At 37.3% G+C, this 19495-nt stretch overlaps 1 protein-coding gene across 22 annotated transcripts in view; it reads right to left on the reverse strand.

The window, feature by feature from the left end:
• LOC117336916 (hemicentin-1-like) overlaps window positions 1–19495 on the reverse strand; it is a 160858-nt gene that overhangs the window by 77829 nt on the left and 63534 nt on the right. For 10 of the 22 annotated variants that reach the window (XM_033897725.1, XM_033897714.1, XM_033897722.1 and 7 more), the window contains 16 exons: window positions 18893–19192; window positions 17705–18004; window positions 16582–16881; window positions 15734–16033; window positions 14546–14845; window positions 13423–13722; window positions 12575–12874; window positions 11364–11663; window positions 10215–10514; window positions 9368–9667; window positions 8214–8513; window positions 7082–7381; window positions 6235–6534; window positions 5084–5383; window positions 4057–4356; window positions 3114–3413 (listed from right to left, as the gene is read on the reverse strand). In XM_033897725.1, coding sequence (XP_033753616.1) covers window positions 3114–3413; window positions 4057–4356; window positions 5084–5383; window positions 6235–6534; window positions 7082–7381; window positions 8214–8513; window positions 9368–9667; window positions 10215–10514; window positions 11364–11663; window positions 12575–12874; window positions 13423–13722; window positions 14546–14845; window positions 15734–16033; window positions 16582–16881; window positions 17705–18004; window positions 18893–19192 — 4800 coding nt within the window. The remainder of the gene's footprint in view (window positions 1–3113; window positions 3414–4056; window positions 4357–5083; window positions 5384–6234; window positions 6535–7081; window positions 7382–8213; window positions 8514–9367; window positions 9668–10214; window positions 10515–11363; window positions 11664–12574; window positions 12875–13422; window positions 13723–14545; window positions 14846–15733; window positions 16034–16581; window positions 16882–17704; window positions 18005–18892; window positions 19193–19495) is intronic. The other 12 variants (XM_033897717.1, XM_033897716.1, XM_033897719.1 and 9 more) reach the window with 12 other exon arrangements.

The following is a 19495-nucleotide window of genomic DNA, read 5'->3' on the forward strand; positions in this document are numbered from 1 at the left end:
TGAAACAGCCTGTTACAGGAACAATGCAATTTTGCCTACATACCAATTTGACCAAAACCAGGTGTTACTTGTAGCAACCTAAGAGACAACCCATTAAGTATGTTTAAAATTCAAAAGGTCCCAGGTGCCTGTGCTATGACCTTCTTAGTGTGTTGTCAAAGTGGGCGTTGGGGTGGGGGTGGGGATCAAATTATTAATTGGTTTCATTGTGACAAATCTGCAATATATCTTTTAAATCTTTCTTCATAACTTAGTGCATTGGGCAATTATAAAGCTGTACAAAATGATTCTGAGTGGAAAAAAATTAGCCGTTAGTCAAAAAATAGGTCACAGAGTCCAAATTCGTTAACTGCTTCTTATTTCAATGATAAACTTTATTTTGCACTTAATATACATGAGAACAATTCCAATATGACTGACTGAAGATGCAACAATTACCCTTGGACATTGCTGCCCAGTGTTGTCATGATAAAGAGTTGGTGTAGCTAGTAGTTTTCTGATAATTTCCAGTTTGAAGTGTGATTGGAAGTTGAAATGGAATGCTACTGGGCCGTCTCTGTGTTGTCTAATTGGTGTGGATGTCCAAAGAAACAGAATCTATACATTTATTTCCCCCTCTTCATTATGCATTAGGAGCAGTTGATCAGGTAAACAAGGATTTGGATAATGTAGCAACCTCTTATCAGCATATGAGTAGATTTTATAACAGTGTTTGCTGATGGAGCGTTTACAATGTAGACTGTGCAATTGCATTATTGCAACTGACATATGCTTATGAATAAAGGTCTTTTAGATATATACTACAGTGTTGGATCACTATCACCATTCACTAATAGCTTTATCGTGATCATGCTTAATACATTGTAAGCCCAGTCAAGCTTAATGAAAAGCTGGTCCATTTTGGTGTTTGACTAGGTGGGCACTGGTGTTTTCAAATTTTGTGTTTCAAGACACCAGTAGTGACCTGGGTGTATGAGACTGATGATTGGTTCAGGTGAGGTACCAAACAGGTGGGAGTAATAACAGTGTGTGACGTGGACTGCATGATAGTATCTCAGGAAACATAAACAAGAGGCCCATGGGCCTTAACGGTCACATGAAATTTGAAATATTTCAGTTAATCTAATTGACCATTTTTGGCCAAAACCATCAGTCCAAGGGGTCAGTCAGGGCCAACATGTACATATATTTAAGTTGTCATCCCATGCTGATAATGATAAGAAAGTTGGAATGAATTCCAATACAAATCAAACAAATGATAGTCAAAAATGTGTTCCCTATATAAACTGAAGTAAAGTTTACCCCCATCCCAGGGGCAAACATGAGACCCCAGGGTCATGAAACTCACTCATTTTGGTAAAGCACCATAAGACCCTTCCATCTATGAAGAGTGTTTGATTCTACCATATCTGCATGAGAGTCGAGAAGAAGATTTTTGAAATTTCAGTCAATTTGACCTTTTTTTGGCCACGCCCAACAGCCCCTGGGGGTAAGTCGGGGCCAACATGTGCATACCATCAAATTGTCATCCCATGCTAATAATGTTAACCAAATTAGAATGAATTACAATGCAAATCCAAAAAATAATAGTCAAAAATGTGATTTCACTAATGTGATTTCACTATATAAACTATAGTAAAGTTTACCCCCTCCCCAGGGGTAAACGTGAGACCCCAGGGTCATGAAATTCACAATTTTGGTAAAGCACTATAAGACCCTTCCATCTATGAAGTGTGTGATTCCACCATATCTGCGAGTAGAGAAGACGATTTTTGAAGTTTTAGTCAATTTGACCACTTTTGGCCGCATCCCTCAGGCCCCTGGGGGATGGGGACCATATAATTCACAATTTTGGTTGACCTTTAGCCATAGAAGCCGTCTGCCAAATTTCATTGAATCTGGTTAAGCGGTTTTGGAGAAGAATTTGAATATGTAAATTGTTTACAGACGGATGATGCACAATGCACAACAGACAAAAGGTGATTAGAATAGGTCACTTGAGACTTCGTCTTCGTGTTGTGTAGGGAACCATGTCTTCCACTTAGAGGTGACCTCTGACGTGTAAAAACTTAGTAATGAAACAAGTCAGGTATTATACTAAGTGGACGACACCCTACACAACACAAACAGCATATTAGTGTCTTTTTCTCAGTCAGTTTTTATTTACACATAAGAACAATACATTTATCATGTTTAAATCAGAAATATTTCGTTTTGTGCATGTTTACATTGTTTCGTGCTTCTTCAAGTCTTAATGGAAGTGATAAACTCACTCATGTACACCAAAGAATATTTTGTGATTATTGTATCACAATATTGATTACTGAAGATGAACAAATAAGGAAAATATGGGAACCTGTAAATTATGTCATCTAATGGTCACATTGCTGGAAGGTCTATCCTTAGAAAAGTCTAATACTTATAAGGACTATGTTCTTATTTCATATTTTTAAAAAAAACACCACAGCAATATGTTTCAACTAGTCTATTTAGGGATGCATAAGAGAAGCACCTGGTTCATAAAGGTTGAATTTGTCTTTTGGCAAAATTGTATTGTCCCTGTAAGAGATCTTTTGTAATTGATTCCTGGCGTCACGAAAACACAAATCACAATTTGATTCCTGGGGTCATGGACCACAAAAATCACAATTTGATTCCTGGGGTCACAGACCCCACAACTCACAATTTGATTCCTGGGGTCACAGACCCCACAACTCACAATTTGATTCCTGGGGTCACAGACCCCACAACTCACAATTTGATTCCTGGGGTCACAGACCCCACAACTCACAATTTCATTGTATCTATATATTATATGGGCGTATAACAGGTTCCCACACTGAAATTGGGTTTGTAGATATTAAAAGGATAACAAAAAAAGATATTGCTTTCACACAGACCAATTATGCATGAACATGTACAAAGACTATCACAATAGGTAATGGAAAACCATCATTCAAGTCACCTTAAAAGTAAATATTGAGGGGGAAAAAACAGATTGTTATATGTACAAAGGTATACACCTGAAACTCTTGAATCAAATAGAAGAAGATAAAACCAGATAACAAATTGATTCTGACATAATTCCCTTACTGAAGCAGAATCATACTTACTTCCAGTGACTGTGAGTGTGGTCTGACCACTGGTTCCAGTTCCTACAGCATTTGTAGCTGAACAGGTATAAACTGTGTTGTCATTGCTATTAGCACTAGTGATGGTCAGGGATGGAGTATTGACCGTTGATCCAGAGTATTTGGTTCCATCAATGTTCAGTGTGGAAGCTGCACCATTGTCTATACGCTGCCAGAAAACATTGGTATGGGTAGGTGTGGCAGACACTGTACATCCCAGTGTGACTGTTTGTCCGGTAACAACTGAGTAGGCATTCTGGGTAATGGTGACAATAGGAAGACCTGTTTGGAAATGAGGAGATGACCATCATGACTTCATAACCCATGAAGATTGACATAATTAACAACTACAAACAATATTGTTACCAGTGTATTTGTCATCCCTGAAAAAGCACATTAATTTTGAAATAATGTTGAAGGGCAATACTTCATTAAGGAGGAGTATAGTGTTTTAAAGCAAACATTTAGCTAAGTTTCCCTTCGGGTGCCTCAACCTTCTGTCACTAGGAGCTGAACCAATTTCAATAAATTACAATTATTCTGCCCAAATAATGTTTCTGACCAAATTTACGTAAAATCTTATTTGGTGTTAAGCAGTTCAATCCTTCCACTTCTTCAAGAAATAACAACAATAGGTTTCAATCGAAGATATAAAAAATGACTGGCAGTCACTTTATGTAACCAAGGTGACCATCAATGTTAAGTTTGAGAATAATCCTTCTAGAACTTCTGGAGCCATACAATGACAACAAACAAATAGCAATGACAAATGCCCACCATCTGATGATGGTTTCAAAATCTGCAAACACATTTAAACATTTGTGATCAGTTAAACTGAATTTTTTCAAAGGTTTAGAAGAGAGAAGGAGTATTAGTGAAAGAGGAGCACATATAATAAAATATATACAGAGAAAATGTTCCTTACTTCCTGTAACAGTGAGTGTTGTAGTAGTACTGGTTCCGGTCCCTACGATGTTGGTGGCAGAACAGGTGTACACCGCCTGATCACCGGCAACAGCATTTGTGATTGTGAGGTCTGGATTGTTAACTGTAGCACCTTGGTATTTGTTGCCATCAATGGCAACACTGTTGGTGACTCCATTAAGTGTTCGTCTCCAAAACACTGTTGTGTGACCTGGTGTGGCCGACACACTACAGCCCAGAGTGACGGTCTGTCCAGTAATTACAGAGTATTGGGCCTGGTCTACAGTTACCACAGGGACACCTTTAATAGAATATCAGGAGGAAAGGTCAAAGTTCATACATGGCAAATACAAACAGGACAATCATTTGGTATCAATGTAAGATACAGGTGCTGTGGACAACGGTCAACTGTCACCAACATGGCTTGAGCCAAATCCCTGACAGGACAATATTTGGTGTTCTGGAGACAGCTTTTCTTGTGGTTCTTCAGGATCAGTTTTATAATTGAAAGGAAACAGGTCTGATGTGTTAATGTTAATGGCTCTTATAGACAAGCCAGTGTAATACTGAACAATCACATGGGTTTACTTGATATATTAGTTACTGAACATATCAGGTATTAAAAAATATATTGATAAGGTTGTAGCACTTAATCAAAGCACAGACAAGTGAAAATAAATCATTATGATCAAACCAACCAGAATGCATTGCAAATTTGTTTAAGTTGACTCTGATATCAACATCTGCAATAAAAATCTGAAATTACACAATTTCAACTGGATCTTCCTTGGGGGATGATTAAAAACAAAGTATATAACCTTCGGGCTCCTTAGGATCAAACAATTAACACTAGTCATGGTGTCAACAACATAAAAGCCTTAATATAAAGGAATAACGCCCACAGACAATGGTCTCAGTATTGTAAATTGTCAGGTGATCAAACCAAATATGGTTAAGAACATATTGCAGAGAAGAAACATTTGACAGAAACTTGAACTGTATACAACAATATTCTACAATAGCCATACTTCCTGTGACTGTGAGTGTGGTCTGACCACTAGTTCCAGTTCCTACAGCATTTGTAGCTGAACAGGTATAAACTGTGTTGTCATTGCTATTAGCACTAGTGATGGTCAGGGATGGAGTATTGACCGTTGATCCGGAGTATTTGGTTCCATCAATGGTCAGTGTGGAAGCCACACCATTGTCTATACGCTGCCAGAAAACATTGGTATGGGTAGGTGTGGCAGATACAGTACATTGTAGCGTAACCGTTTGTCCTGTGACAACTGAGTAGGTGGGTTGGTCTATAGTGACCACAGGTAGACCTGTATGTGACAGAGGTGATTATGGTAATGTACAAATTTTAACTTTTACAGAAAAAATCAGTGAAATAGGTAATTTTTAAGGAATTATTCATTCCATTCAAGCGGGAGGATCAAGAAAATATCAGACATAATAGTTTATGCATAAAGTACAAGAGATCACAATGGTATATTGTGAGCCCGCCATTTACAGTCTTGATTCTTTGAAAGTACTATACATTACTCATTTAGTCTGAATGTTGAAGATGTACTAGTAACGACAAAGACGTAATGCCAATAATATTGGAAACTTGCATTGATTATTTTTTTAGAAAGGATGATTACAAATGTCATCCATCGAAATAACAGACAGCAGCCTTAATTATGACCACTTTATTTTCCTGTTAGACTCAGATATAAGGATTCACAACTGGGGACCAAAGACAAACGACATATGATATTCAAGAAAGATTCATTTAGCTTTTTTTTCTGAAAAATACAGGTAAAAAGAAAATTTCCATCAACAACTCATCTTATTTTCTGATCATTTTCAAAAATGAACATACATAACTTCATATCACAGAGAACCTACATATGGAGTTCAAGAAAGTTAAGAAATAGCAGTAACATACTTAAATATCAAAATTCAACATGGCAACATGTTGGCCAATTTTTTCTTGATAATTAAGTCTCAACATTTAAAAAATACAAGGGAACAAGGTGACCCTAAGTATGAAAGTTTAAAAAGATCCATTTAGCACTCCTTGAGAAATAAAGGATTGTTTACAGATGTACTTAAGATGATAACAGTGGGTTAATGGGAGTTAGGAGATTTTCTATCAAAGAAAATATGAACTCTTCTACAATGAGCTTACTTCCTGTAACTGTGAGTGTGGTCTGACCACTGGTTCCAGTTCCTACAGCATTTGTAGCCGAACAGGTATAAACTGTGTTGTCATTGCTATTAGCACTAGTGATGGTCAGGGATGGAGTATTGACCGTTGATCCGGAGTATTTCGTTCCATCAATGTTCAGTGTGGAAGCCACGCCATTGTCTATACGCTGCCAGAAAACATTGGTATGGGTAGGTGTGGCAGACACTGTACATCCCAGTGTGACTGTTTGTCCGGTAACAACTGAGTAGGCATTCTGGGTAATGGTGACAAGAGGGAGACCTGTTTGGAAATGAGGCAATGACCATCATCTACAGATTGGCATAATTAACAACGACAAACAACATTGTTAATGACTGAGAAAACAGAAAACAAATTTGGAGACAGGACACTATCACAATTATACAATGGTGCTACTGACAGCTTAACTTACTCCTTCATGCTATATTCTACACTGAATTCTACACATTTGTTATCATGTGCCAGTCTATAGTTATAAACAAATAAATCTTTCATCATACAGGTAATAGTAACACTGCTTCTCTAATCGAACACGCTGAATCTATAGCACAAATATACTTTCAATGATGCCTGAAAACAGAAAAATGGTAAAACATCCAGTCAATTTATCTAGGGTGGTATAGTTTTAAATAAAAAGGGCCGGAGGAATGACATAACATAAACTAATAAATGTGATTAAGTCAAGGAGATCTAAAGCACAACTATTACTTTTTCCGGGGTCAATGTACATATACAGTACTAAACGACTGTCCAACTGGGAGAACATGAACCGTTTCTAACACAGCGAGAAAAAGCAATTGCTCCTTACTTCCTGTAACAGTGAGTGTTGTAGTAGTACTGGTTCCGGTTCCTACGATGTTGGTGGCAGAACAGGTGTACACTGCCTGATCACCGGCAGCAGCATTTGTGATTGTGAGGTCTGGATTGTTTACTGTAGCACCTTGGTATTTGCTGCCATCAATGGCGACATTACTTGTGACTCCATTGAGTGTTCGTCGCCATATCACTGTTGTGTGACCTGGTGTGGCCGACACACTACAGCCAAGAGTGACGGTCTGTCCAGTAATTACAGAGTATTGGGCCTGGTCTACAGTTACCACAGGGACACCTTTAATAGAATATCAGGAGGAAAGGTCAAAGTTCATACATGGCAAATACAAACAGGACAATCATTTGGTATCAATGCAAGATACAGGTGCTGTGGACAACGGTCAACTGTCACCAACATGGCTTGAGCCAAATCCCTGACAGGACAATATTGGGTGTTCTGGAGACAGCTTTTCTTGTGGTTCTTCCTGATCAGTTTTATAATTGAAACAAAAAAGGTTTGTATTCCCGAAATATTCCAGAAGTAATAATAATTGATTCAGCTATTTTGCCATTCAATTCAATAATTTGAATATTGATGTTCTACTACTGAGTTTTCAATATTCTGATGCAAGTAATATTCCTCCTGTAGATAAGCCGGTGTAATTAACGCTGTACAATCACGTTGGTTTACTTGATAATTAGTAACTGAACATATCAGGTATTAAAATATCTATATTGATGAGGATGTAATGCTTAATTAAAGCACAGACAAGTGAAAATAAAGTATTATGATCAAACCAACCAGAATGTATTGTAGATTTCTTCGAGCTAACTCTAATTCATATCAACATCTCTAATGAAAATCTGTTATCATACAAATCTACTGGACATGTCTTTGGGAGATGATAAAAAAACAAATTATTTAACTTCCTTAGGATCAAACAATTAACACTAGTCATGGTGTCAACAACATAAAAGCCTTAATATCAAGGAATAACGCCCACAGACAATGGTCTCAGTATTGTAAATTGTCAGGTGATCAAACCAAATATGGTTAAGAACATATTGCAGAGAAGAAACATTTGACAGAAACTTGAACTGTATACAACAATATTCTACAATAGCCATACTTCCTGTGACTGTGAGTGTGGTCTGACCACTAGTTCCAGTTCCTACAGCATTTGTAGCTGAACAGGTATAAACTGTGTTGTCATTGCTATTAGCACTAGTGATGGTCAGGGATGGAGTATTGACCGTTGATCCGGAGTATTTGGTTCCATCAATGGTCAGTGTGGAAGCCACACCATTGTCTATACGCTGCCAGAAAACATTGGTATGGGTAGGTATGGCAGGTACAGTACATTGTAGCGTAACCGTTTGTCCTGTGACAACTGAGTAGGTGGGTTGGTCTATAGTGACCACAGGTAGACCTGTATGTGACAGGGGTGATTATGGTAATGTACAAATTCTAACTATTAAAGCAAAAAAAAGTGAAATCGATATTTTTTAAGGTATTATTCATTTCATTCAAGCGGGTGGATCAAGAAAATATCAGACATTATAGTTTATGCATAAAGTACAAGAGATCACAATGGTATATTGTGAGCCCGCCATTTACAGTCTTGATTCTTTGAAAGTACTATACATTACTCATTTAGTCTGAATGTTGAAGATGTACTAGTAACGACAAAGACGTAATGCCAATAATATTGGAAACTTGCATTGATTATTTTTTTAGAAAGGATGATTACAAATGTCATCCATCGAAATAACAGACAGCAGCCTTAATTATGACCACTTTATTTTCCTGTTAGACTCAGATATAAGGATTCACAACTGGGGACCAAAGACAAACGACATATGATATTCAAGAAAGATTCATTTAGCTTTTTTTTCTGAAAAATACAGGTAAAAAGAAAATTTCCATCAACAACTCATCTTATTTTCTGATCATTTTCAAAAATGAACATACATAACTTCATATCACAGAGAACCTACATATGGAGTTCAAGAAAGTTAAGAAATAGCAGTAACATACTTAAATATCAAAATTCAACATGGCAACATGTTGGCCAATTTTTTCTTGATAATTAAGTCTCAACATTTAAAAAATACAAGGGAACAAGGTGACCCTAAGTATGAAAGTTTAAAAAGATCCATTTAGCACTCCTTGAGAAATAAAGGATTGTTTACAGATGTACTTAAGATGATAACAGTGGGTTAATGGGAGTTAGGAGATTTTCTATCAAAGAAAATATGAACTCTTCTACATGAATGAGCTTACTTCCTGTAACTGTGAGTGTGGTCTGACCACTGGTTCCAGTTCCTACAGCATTTGTAGCCGAACAGGTATAAACTGTGTTGTCATTGCTATTAGCACTAGTGATGGTCAGGGATGGAGTATTGACCGTTGATCCGGAGTATTTCGTTCCATCAATGTTCAGTGTGGAAGCCACGCCATTGTCTATACGCTGCCAGAAAACATTGGTATGGGTAGGTGTGGCAGACACTGTACATCCCAGTGTGACTGTTTGTCCGGTAACAACTGAGTAGGCATTCTGGGTAATGGTGACAAGAGGGAGACCTGTTTGGAAATGAGGCAATGACCATCATCTACAGATTGGCATAATTAACAACGACAAACAACATTGTTAATGACTGAGAAAACTGAAAACAAATTTGGACACAGGACACTATCACAATTATACAATGGTGCTACTGACAGCTTAACTTACTCCTTCATGCTATATTCTACACTGAATTCTACACATTTGTTATCATGTGCCAGTCTATAGTTATAAACAAATAAATCTTTCATCATACAGGTAATAGTAACACTGCTTCTCTAATCGAACACGCTGAATCTATAGCACAAATATACTTTCAATGATGCCTGAAAACAGAAAAATGGTAAAACATCCAGTCAATTTATCTAGGGTGGTATAGTTTTAAATAAAAAGGGCCGGAGGAATGACATAACATAAACTAATAAATGTGATTAAGTCAAGGAGATCTAAAGCACAACTATTACTTTTTCCGGGGTCAATGTACATATACAGTACTAAACGACTGTCCAACTGGGAGAACATGAACCGTTTCTAACACAGCAAGAAAAAGCAATTGCTCCTTACTTCCTGTAACAGTGAGTGTTGTAGTAGTACTGGTTCCGGTTCCTACGATGTTGGTGGCAGAACAGGTGTATACCGCCTGATCACCGGCAGCAGCATTTGTGATTGTGAGGTCTGGATTGTTTACTGTAGCACCTTGGTATTTGCTGCCATCAATGGCGACATTACTGGTGACTCCATTGAGTGTTCGTCGCCATATCACTGTTGTGTGACCTGGTGTGGCCGACACACTACAGCCAAGAGTGACGGTCTGTCCAGTAATTACAGAGTATTGGGCCTGGTCTACAGTTACCACAGGGACACCTTTAATAGAATATCAGGAGGAAAGGTCAAAGTTCATACATGGCAAATACAAACAGGACAATCATTTGGTATCAATGTAAGATACAGGTGCTGTGGACAACGGTCAACTGTCACCAACATGGCTTGAGCCAAATCCCTGACAGGACAATATTGGGTGTTCTGGAGACAGCTTTTCTTGTGGTTCTTCCTGATCAGTTTTATAATTGAAACAAAAAAGGTTTGTATTCCCGAAATATTACAGAAGTAATAATAATTGATTCAGCTATTTTGCCATTCAATTCAATAATTTGAATATTGATGTTCTACTACTGAGTTTTCAATATTCTGATGCAAGTAATATTCCTCCTGTAGATAAGCCGGTGTAATTAACGCTGAACAATCATGTGGGTTTACTAGATAATTAGTAACTGAACATATCCGGTATTAAAAAATATATTGATAAGGATGTAATGCTTAATTAAAGCACAGACAAGTGAAAATAAAGTATTATCATCAAACCAACCAGAATGTATTGTAGATTTCTTGGAGCTTACTCAACATCTCTAATGGAAACCTGTTATCATACAAATCTACTGGACATGTATTTGGGAGATGATAAAGTCAAATTATCTAACATTTGTGTTCCTTAGGATCAGACCAATTAACACTGGTTTGTGAACGAACAACAAAAATTCCTAAATATATCAAACAGAATCACAGATTTAAGGAAGTAACTCTAACAGACAATGGTTTCAGTATTGTAAATTATCAGGTGATCAAACCGAAAACAAATAGGAACATATTGCAGAGAAGAAAAATCAGAAGACAGAAACTAGGACTGTATATAACAATATTCTACAATAGCCATACTTCCTGTAACTGTGAGTGTGGTCTGACCACTGGTTCCAGTTCCTACAGCATTTGTAGCCGAACAGGTATAAACTGTGTTGTCATTGCTATTAGCACTAGTGATGGTCAGAGATGGAGTATTGACCGTTGATCCAGAGTATTTGGTTCCATCAATGGTCAGTGTGGAAGCTGCACCATTGTCTATACGCTGCCAGAAAACATTGGTATGGGTAGGTGTGGCCGATACAGTACATTGTAGCGTAACTGTTTGTCCTGTGACAACTGAGTAGGTGGGTTGGGCAATGGTGACAATTGGTAGACCTGTATGTGACAGAGGTGATTTTGGTAATGTACAAATTCTAACTTTTACAGCAAAAAATAGTGAAATAGATATTTATGCTGAATCATTAAATTCATTCCGGTAGGAATATCCAGAAATATCAGACATAAAAAAAGTCAGGGGAGGGGGGAGGGGACTGCATTAGCAACAAGAGATCACAGTGGGATCTTGTGAGCCCGTCATTTTACAGTTCTTTATCAATTCTTTTTATATTTCCCTTAATAATTGGAGTGATAAAGATGTGTCTGTAACGACAAAGAAAAGAAGTAGTGACAATGATATTGGAAACTTGCACTGATCAATTTTTTCAGACAATCATGGTTAGAAATTTCATCCATCAAAATCATGCACAGACAGTGGTTTATCGACTATTTGATTTTCCCTTCATTATTAAATTTTAAGATTCACAACTGGGGAACAAGAAAAACCTATATATGAGATTTGGGAAAGATTCATTTAGTTGTTTACGTAAAAATAGTGGTTAAAAGTTTCAACTGCAGTCAAAATTCAAAATTGCCATCTTCAACTCATTATGTTTTTCGATCAGTTTCAAAACTGCATGAACATGCATCACTACATCTTAATGAGAATTTTTACATCAAGTTTAAGAAAGACCTATTCAGAAATTTCTGAAAGATATTAGCAATAATCTTCAAATGTCGAAATTCCAAATGGCAGCCTGTAGGCCAATTTTTTCCTGACCAGCTTCAAAATAACAACTAGAGAAGCAGGTAACCTATATATAAATGTTTCGACAGAGCCATTCAGTTAATATTGAAAAAAAGAACTTACAATGATTGTTTACAGACGGAGAATGGAAGATGACAGAGGCTAACTAGAGTGAACAGATTTTCTGTCAAAGAAAATATAAACTCTTCTACAATGAGCTTACTTCCTGTAACTGTGAGTGTGGTTTGACCACTGGTTCCAGTTCCTACAGCATTTGTAGCTGAACAGGTATAAACTGTGTTGTCATTGCTATTAGCACTAGTGATGGTCAGGGATGGAGTATTGACCGTTGATCCGGAGTATTTGATTCCGTCAATGTTCAGTGTGGAAGCTGCACCATTGTCTATACGCTGCCAGAAAACATTGGTATGGGTAGGTGTGGCAGACACTGTACATCCCAGTGTGACTGTTTGTCCGGTAACAACTGAGTAGGCATTCTGGGTAATGGTGACAAGAGGGAGACCTGTTTGGAAATGAGGCAATGACCATCATCTACAGATTGGCATAATTAACAACGACAAACAACATCGTTAATGACTGAGAAAACAGAAAGCAAATTTGGACACAGGACACTATCACAATTATACAATGGTGCTACTGACAGCTTAACTTACTCCTTCATACTTATATTCTACACTGAATTCTACACATTTGTTAATGTGCCAGTCTATAGTTATACAGCAATAAAACTTTCAGCATACAGGTAATAGAAACAATGCTAATCTCTAATCAAACACACCGAATCTATAGCACAAATATACTTTCAATGATGCCTGAAAACAGAAAAATAGTAAAACATCCAGTCAATTTATCTCGGGTTGTATAGTTTTAAATAAAATAGGATGGAGGGATTCCATAACATCAACTAATAAATGTGATTAAGTCGAGGAGATCTAAAGCATAACTATTACTTATTGCGGGGTAAATGTACATATACAGTACTAAACGACTGTCCAACTGGGAGAACATGAACCGTTTCTAACACAGCAAGAAAAAGCAATTGCTCCTTACTTCCTGTAACAGTGAGTGTTGTAGTAGTACTGGTTCCGGTTCCTACGATGTTGGTGGCAGAACAGGTGTACACCGCCTGATCACCGGCAGCAGCATTTGTGATTGTGAGATCTGGATTGTTTACTGCAGCACCTTGGTATTTGCTGCCATCAATGGCGACATTACTGGTGACTCCATTGAGTGTTCGTTGCCATATCACTGATGTGTGAGCTGGTGTGGCCGACACACTACAGCCCAGAGTGACGGTCTGTCCAGTAATTACAGAGTATTGGGCCTGGTCTACAGTTACCACAGGCATACCTTTAATAGAATATCAGGAGGAAAGGTCAAAGTTCATACATGGTAAATACAAACAGGACAATTATTTGGTATCAATGTAAGATACAGGTGCTGGTCACAACGGTCAACTATCACCAACATGGCTTGAGCCAATTCCCTGACAGGACAATATTGGGTGTTCTGGAGACAGCTTTTCTTGTGGTTCTTCCAGATCAGTTTTATAATTGAAACAAAATAGGTTTGTATTCCCGAAATATGACAGAAGTAATAATAATTGATTCTGCTATTTTGCCATTCAATTCAATAATTTGTTCAATATTCTGATGCAAGTAATATTCCTCCTGTAGATAAGCCGGTGTAATTAACGCTGAACAATCACGTGGGTTTACTAGATAATTAGTAACTGAACATATCCGGTATTAAAAAATATATTGATAAGGATGTAATGCTTAATTAAAGCACAGACAAGTGAAAATAAAGTATTATCATCAAACCAACCAGAATGTATTGTAGATTTCTTGGAGCTTACTCAACATCTCTAATGGAAACCTGTTATCATACAAATCTACTGGACATGTATTTGGGAGATGATAAAGTCAAATTATCTAACATTTGTGTTCCTTAGGATTAGACCAATTAACACTGGTTTGTGTACGAACAACAAAAATTCCTAAATATATCAAACAGAATCACAGATTTAAGGAAGTAACTCTAACAGACAATGGTTTCAGTATTGTAAATTATCAGGTGATCAAACCGAAAACAGTTAGGAACATATTGCAGAGAAGAAAAATCAGAAGACAGAAACTAGGACTGTATATAACAATATTCTACAATAGCTTACTTCCTGTAACTGTGAGTGTGGTCTGACCACTGGTTCCAGTTCCTACAGCATTTGTAGCCGAACAGGTATAAACTGTGTTGTCATTGCTATTAGCACTAGTGATGGTCAGGGATGGAGTATTGACCGTTGATCCGGAGTATTTGGTTCCGTCAATGTTCAGTGTGGAAGCTGCACCATTGTCTATACGCTGCCAGAAAACATTGGTATGGGTAGGTGTGGCAGATACAGTACATTGTAGCGTAACCGTTTGTCCTGTGACAACTGAGTAGGTGGGTTGGGCAATGGTGACAATTGGTAGACCTGTATGTGACAGAGGTGATTTTGGTAATGTACAAATTCTAACTTTTACAGCAAAAAATAGTGAAATAGATATTTATACTGAATCATTAAATTCATTCCGGTAGGAATATCCAGAAATATCAGACATAAAAAAAGGTCAGGGGAGGGGGGAGGGGACTGCATTAGCAACAAGAGATCACAGTGGGATCTTGTGAGCCCGTCATTTTAGAGTTCTTTATCAATTCTTTTTATATTTCCCTTAATAATTGGAGTGATAAAGATGTGTCTGTAACGACAAAGAAAAGAAGTAGTGACAATGATATTGGAAACTTGCATTGATCAATTTTTCAGACAATCATGGTTAGAAATTTCATCCATCAAAATCATGCACAGCCATTGGTTTATCGACTATTTGATTTTCCCTTCATTATTAAATTTTAAGATTCACAACTGGGGACCAAGAAAAACCTATATATGAGATTTGGGAAAGATTCATTTAGTTGTTTACGTAAAAATAGTGGTTAAAAGTTTCAACTGCAGTCAAAATTCAAAATTGCCATCTTCAACTCATTATGTTTTTCGATCAGTTTCAAAACTGCATGAACATGCAACACTACATCTTAATGAGAATTTTTACATCAAGTTTAAGAAAGACGTATTAAGAAATTTCTGAAAGATATTGGTGACATTCCAATGTCGAATTCCAATTTTTTCCTGACCAGCTTCAAAATAACAACTAGAGAAGAAGGTAACCTATATATAAATGTTTCGACAGAGCCATTCAGTTAATATTGAAAAAAAGAACTTACAATGATTGTTTACAGACGGAGAAGGGGAGATGACAGGGGCTAACTAGAGTGAACAGATTTTCTATCAGAGAAAATATAAACTCTTCTACAATGAGCTTACTTCCTGTGACTGTGAGTGTGGTTTGACCACTGGTTCCAGTTCCTACAGCATTTGTAGCCGAACAGGTATAAACTGTGTTGTCATTGCTATTAGCACTAGTGATGGTCAGGGATGGAGTATTGACCGTTGATCCGGAGTATTTCGTTCCATCAATGGTCAGTGTGGAAGCCACGCCATTGTCTATACGCTGCCAGAAAACATTGGTATGGGTAGGTGTGGCAGACACTGTACATCCCAGTGTGACTGTTTGTCCGGTAACAACTGAGTAGGCATTCTGGGTAATGGTGACAAGAGGGAGACCTGTTTGGAAATGAGGCAATGACCATCATCTACAGATTGGCATAATTAACAACGACAAACAACATCGTTAATGACTGAGAAAACAGAAAGCAAATTTGGACACAGGACACTATCACAATTATACAATGGTGCTACTGACAGCTTAACTTACTCCTTCATACTTATATTCTACACTGAATTCTACACATTTGTTAATGTGCCAGTCTATAGTTATACAGCAATAAAACTTTCAGCATACAGGTAATAGAAACAATGCTAATCTCTAATCAAACACACCGAATCTATAGCACAAATATACTTTCAATGATGCCTGAAAACAGAAAAATAGTAAAACATCCAGTCAGTTTATCTCGGGTTGTATAGTTTTAAATAAAATAAGATGGAGGGATTCCATAACATCAACTAATAAATGTGATTAAGTCGAGGAGATCTAAAGCATAACTATTACTTATTGCGGGGTAAATGTACATATACAGTACTAAACGACTGTCCAACTGGGAGAACATGAACCGTTTCTAACACAGCAAGAAAAAGCAATTGCTCCTTACTTCCTGTAACAGTGAGTGTTGTAGTAGTACTGGTTCCGGTTCCTACGATGTTGGTGGCAGAACAGGTGTACACCGCCTGATCACCGGCAGCAGCATTTGTGATTGTGAGATCTGGATTGTTTACTGCAGCACCTTGGTATTTGCTGCCATCAATGGCGACATTACTGGTGACTCCATTGAGTGTTCGTTGCCATATCACTGATGTGTGAGCTGGTGTGGCCGACACACTACAGCCCAGAGTGACGGTCTGTCCAGTAATTACAGAGTATTGGGCCTGGTCTACAGTTACCACAGGCATACCTTTAATAGAATATCAGGAGGAAAGGTCAAAGTTCATACATGGTAAATACAAACAGGACAATTATTTGGTATCAATGTAAGATACAGGTGCTGGTCACAACGGTCAACTATCACCAACATGGCTTGAGCCAATTCCCTGACAGGACAATATTGGGTGTTCTGGAGACAGCTTTTCTTGTGGTTCTTCCAGATCAGTTTTATAATTGAAACAAAATAGGTTTGTATTCCCGAAATATGACAGAAGTAATAATAATTGATTCTGCTATTTTGCCATTCAATTCAATAATTTGTTCAATATTCTGATGCAAGTAATATTCCTCCTGTAGATAAGCCGGTGTAATTAACGCTGAACAATCACGTGGGTTTACTAGATAATTAGTAACTGAACATATCCGGTATTAAAAAATATATTGATAAGGATGTAATGCTTAATTAAAGCACAGACAAGTGAAAATAAAGTATTATCATCAAACCAACCAGAATGTATTGTAGATTTCTTGGAGCTTACTCAACATCTCTAATGGAAACCTGTTATCATACAAATCTACTGGACATGTATTTGGGAGATGATAAAGTCAAATTATCTAACATTTGTGTTCCTTAGGATTAGACCAATTAACACTGGTTTGTGTACGAACAACAAAAATTCCTAAATATATCAAACAGAATCACAGATTTAAGGAAGTAACTCTAACAGACAATGGTTTCAGTATTGTAAATTATCAGGTGATCAAACCGAAAACAGTTAGGAACATATTGCAGAGAAGAAAAATCAGAAGACAGAAACTAGGACTGTATATAACAATATTCTACAATAGCTTACTTCCTGTAACTGTGAGTGTGGTCTGACCACTGGTTCCAGTTCCTACAGCATTTGTAGCCGAACAGGTATAAACTGTGTTGTCATTGCTATTAGCACTAGTGATGGTCAGAGATGGAGTATTGACCGTTGATCCAGAGTATTTGGTTCCATCAATGGTCAGTGTGGAAGCTGCACCATTGTCTATACGCTGCCAGAAAACATTGGTATGGGTAGGTGTGGCAGATACAGTACATTGTAGCGTAACCGTTTGTCCTGTGACAACTGAGTAGGTGGGTTGGGCAATGGTGACAATTGGTAGACCTGTATGTGACAGAGGTGATTTTGGTAATGTACAAATTCTAACTTTTACAGCAAAAAATAGTGAAATAGATATTTATACTGAATCATTAAATTCATTCCGGTAGGAATATCCAGAAATATCAGACATAAAAAAAGGTCAGGGGAGGGGGGAGGGGACTGCATTAGCAACAAGAGATCACAGTGGGATCTTGTGAGCCCGTCATTTTAGAGTTCTTTATCAATTCTTTTTATATTTCCCTTAATAATTGGAGTGATAAAGATGTGTCTGTAACGACAAAGAAAAGAAGTAGTGACAATGATATTGGAAACTTGCATTGATCAATTTTTCAGACAATCATGGTTAGAAATTTCATCCATCAAAATCATGCACAGCCATTGGTTTATCGACTATTTGATTTTCCCTTCATTATTAAATTTTAAGATTCACAACTGGGGACCAAGAAAAACCTATATATGAGATTTGGGAAAGATTCATTTAGTTGTTTACGTAAAAATAGTGGTTAAAAGTTTCAACTGCAGTCAAAATTCAAAATTGCCATCTTCAACTCATTATGTTTTTCGATCAGTTTCAAAACTGCATGAACATGCATCACTACATCTTAATGAGAATTTTTACATCAAGTTTAAGAAAGACGTATTAAGAAATTTCTGAAAGATATTGGTGACATTCCAATGTCGAATTCCAATTTTTTCCTGACCAGCTTCAAAATAACAACTAGAGAAGAAGGTAACCTATATATAAATGTTTCGACAGAGCCATTCAGTTAATATTGAAAAAAAGAACTTACAATGATTGTTTACAGACGGAGAATGGAAGATGACAGGGGCTAACTAGAGTGAACAGATTTTCTATCAGAGAAAATATAAACTCTTCTACAATGAGCTTACTTCCTGTGACTGTGAGTGTGGTTTGACCACTGGTTCCAGTTCCTACAGCATTTGTAGCCGAACAGGTATAAACTGTGTTGTCATTGCTATTAGCACTAGTGATGGTCAGGGATGGAGTATTGACCGTTGATCCAGAGTATTTGATTCCATCAATGTTCAGTGTGGAAGCTGCACCATTGTCTATACGCTGCCAGAAAACATTGGTATGGGTAGGTGTGGCAGACACTGTACATCCCAGTGTAATTGTTTGTCCGGTAACAACTGAGTAGGCATTCTGGGTAATGGTGACAACTGGGATACCTAAAATATTCAACATGAGTTAAGTTTTATCGGTCCCTGAAAAATTAATTAATTGTCATCTTCAAGTTATAATTCCAATTGACTTGAAATTATCATAATCTTGAAGTATCATTTTCTATATTAACTATGATAAAATCCCCCCTACCAAAGGCTTAGGAAGAGAACATAAATGGGGGTAAAGACTCTTCCTTGTGATCTATGAATATCGTTTATTTTCAACGTAACTGTGCCTGAATAAGACTGCTGTCACAATGTAAGCCAATTCAACTCCAGGTTAGTTTAAGACCTTTACAGCAACAGAAA

Source organism: Pecten maximus, chromosome 10, assembly GCF_902652985.1.
Source record: "Pecten maximus chromosome 10, xPecMax1.1, whole genome shotgun sequence".
NCBI lineage: Eukaryota > Metazoa > Mollusca > Bivalvia > Pectinida > Pectinidae > Pecten > Pecten maximus.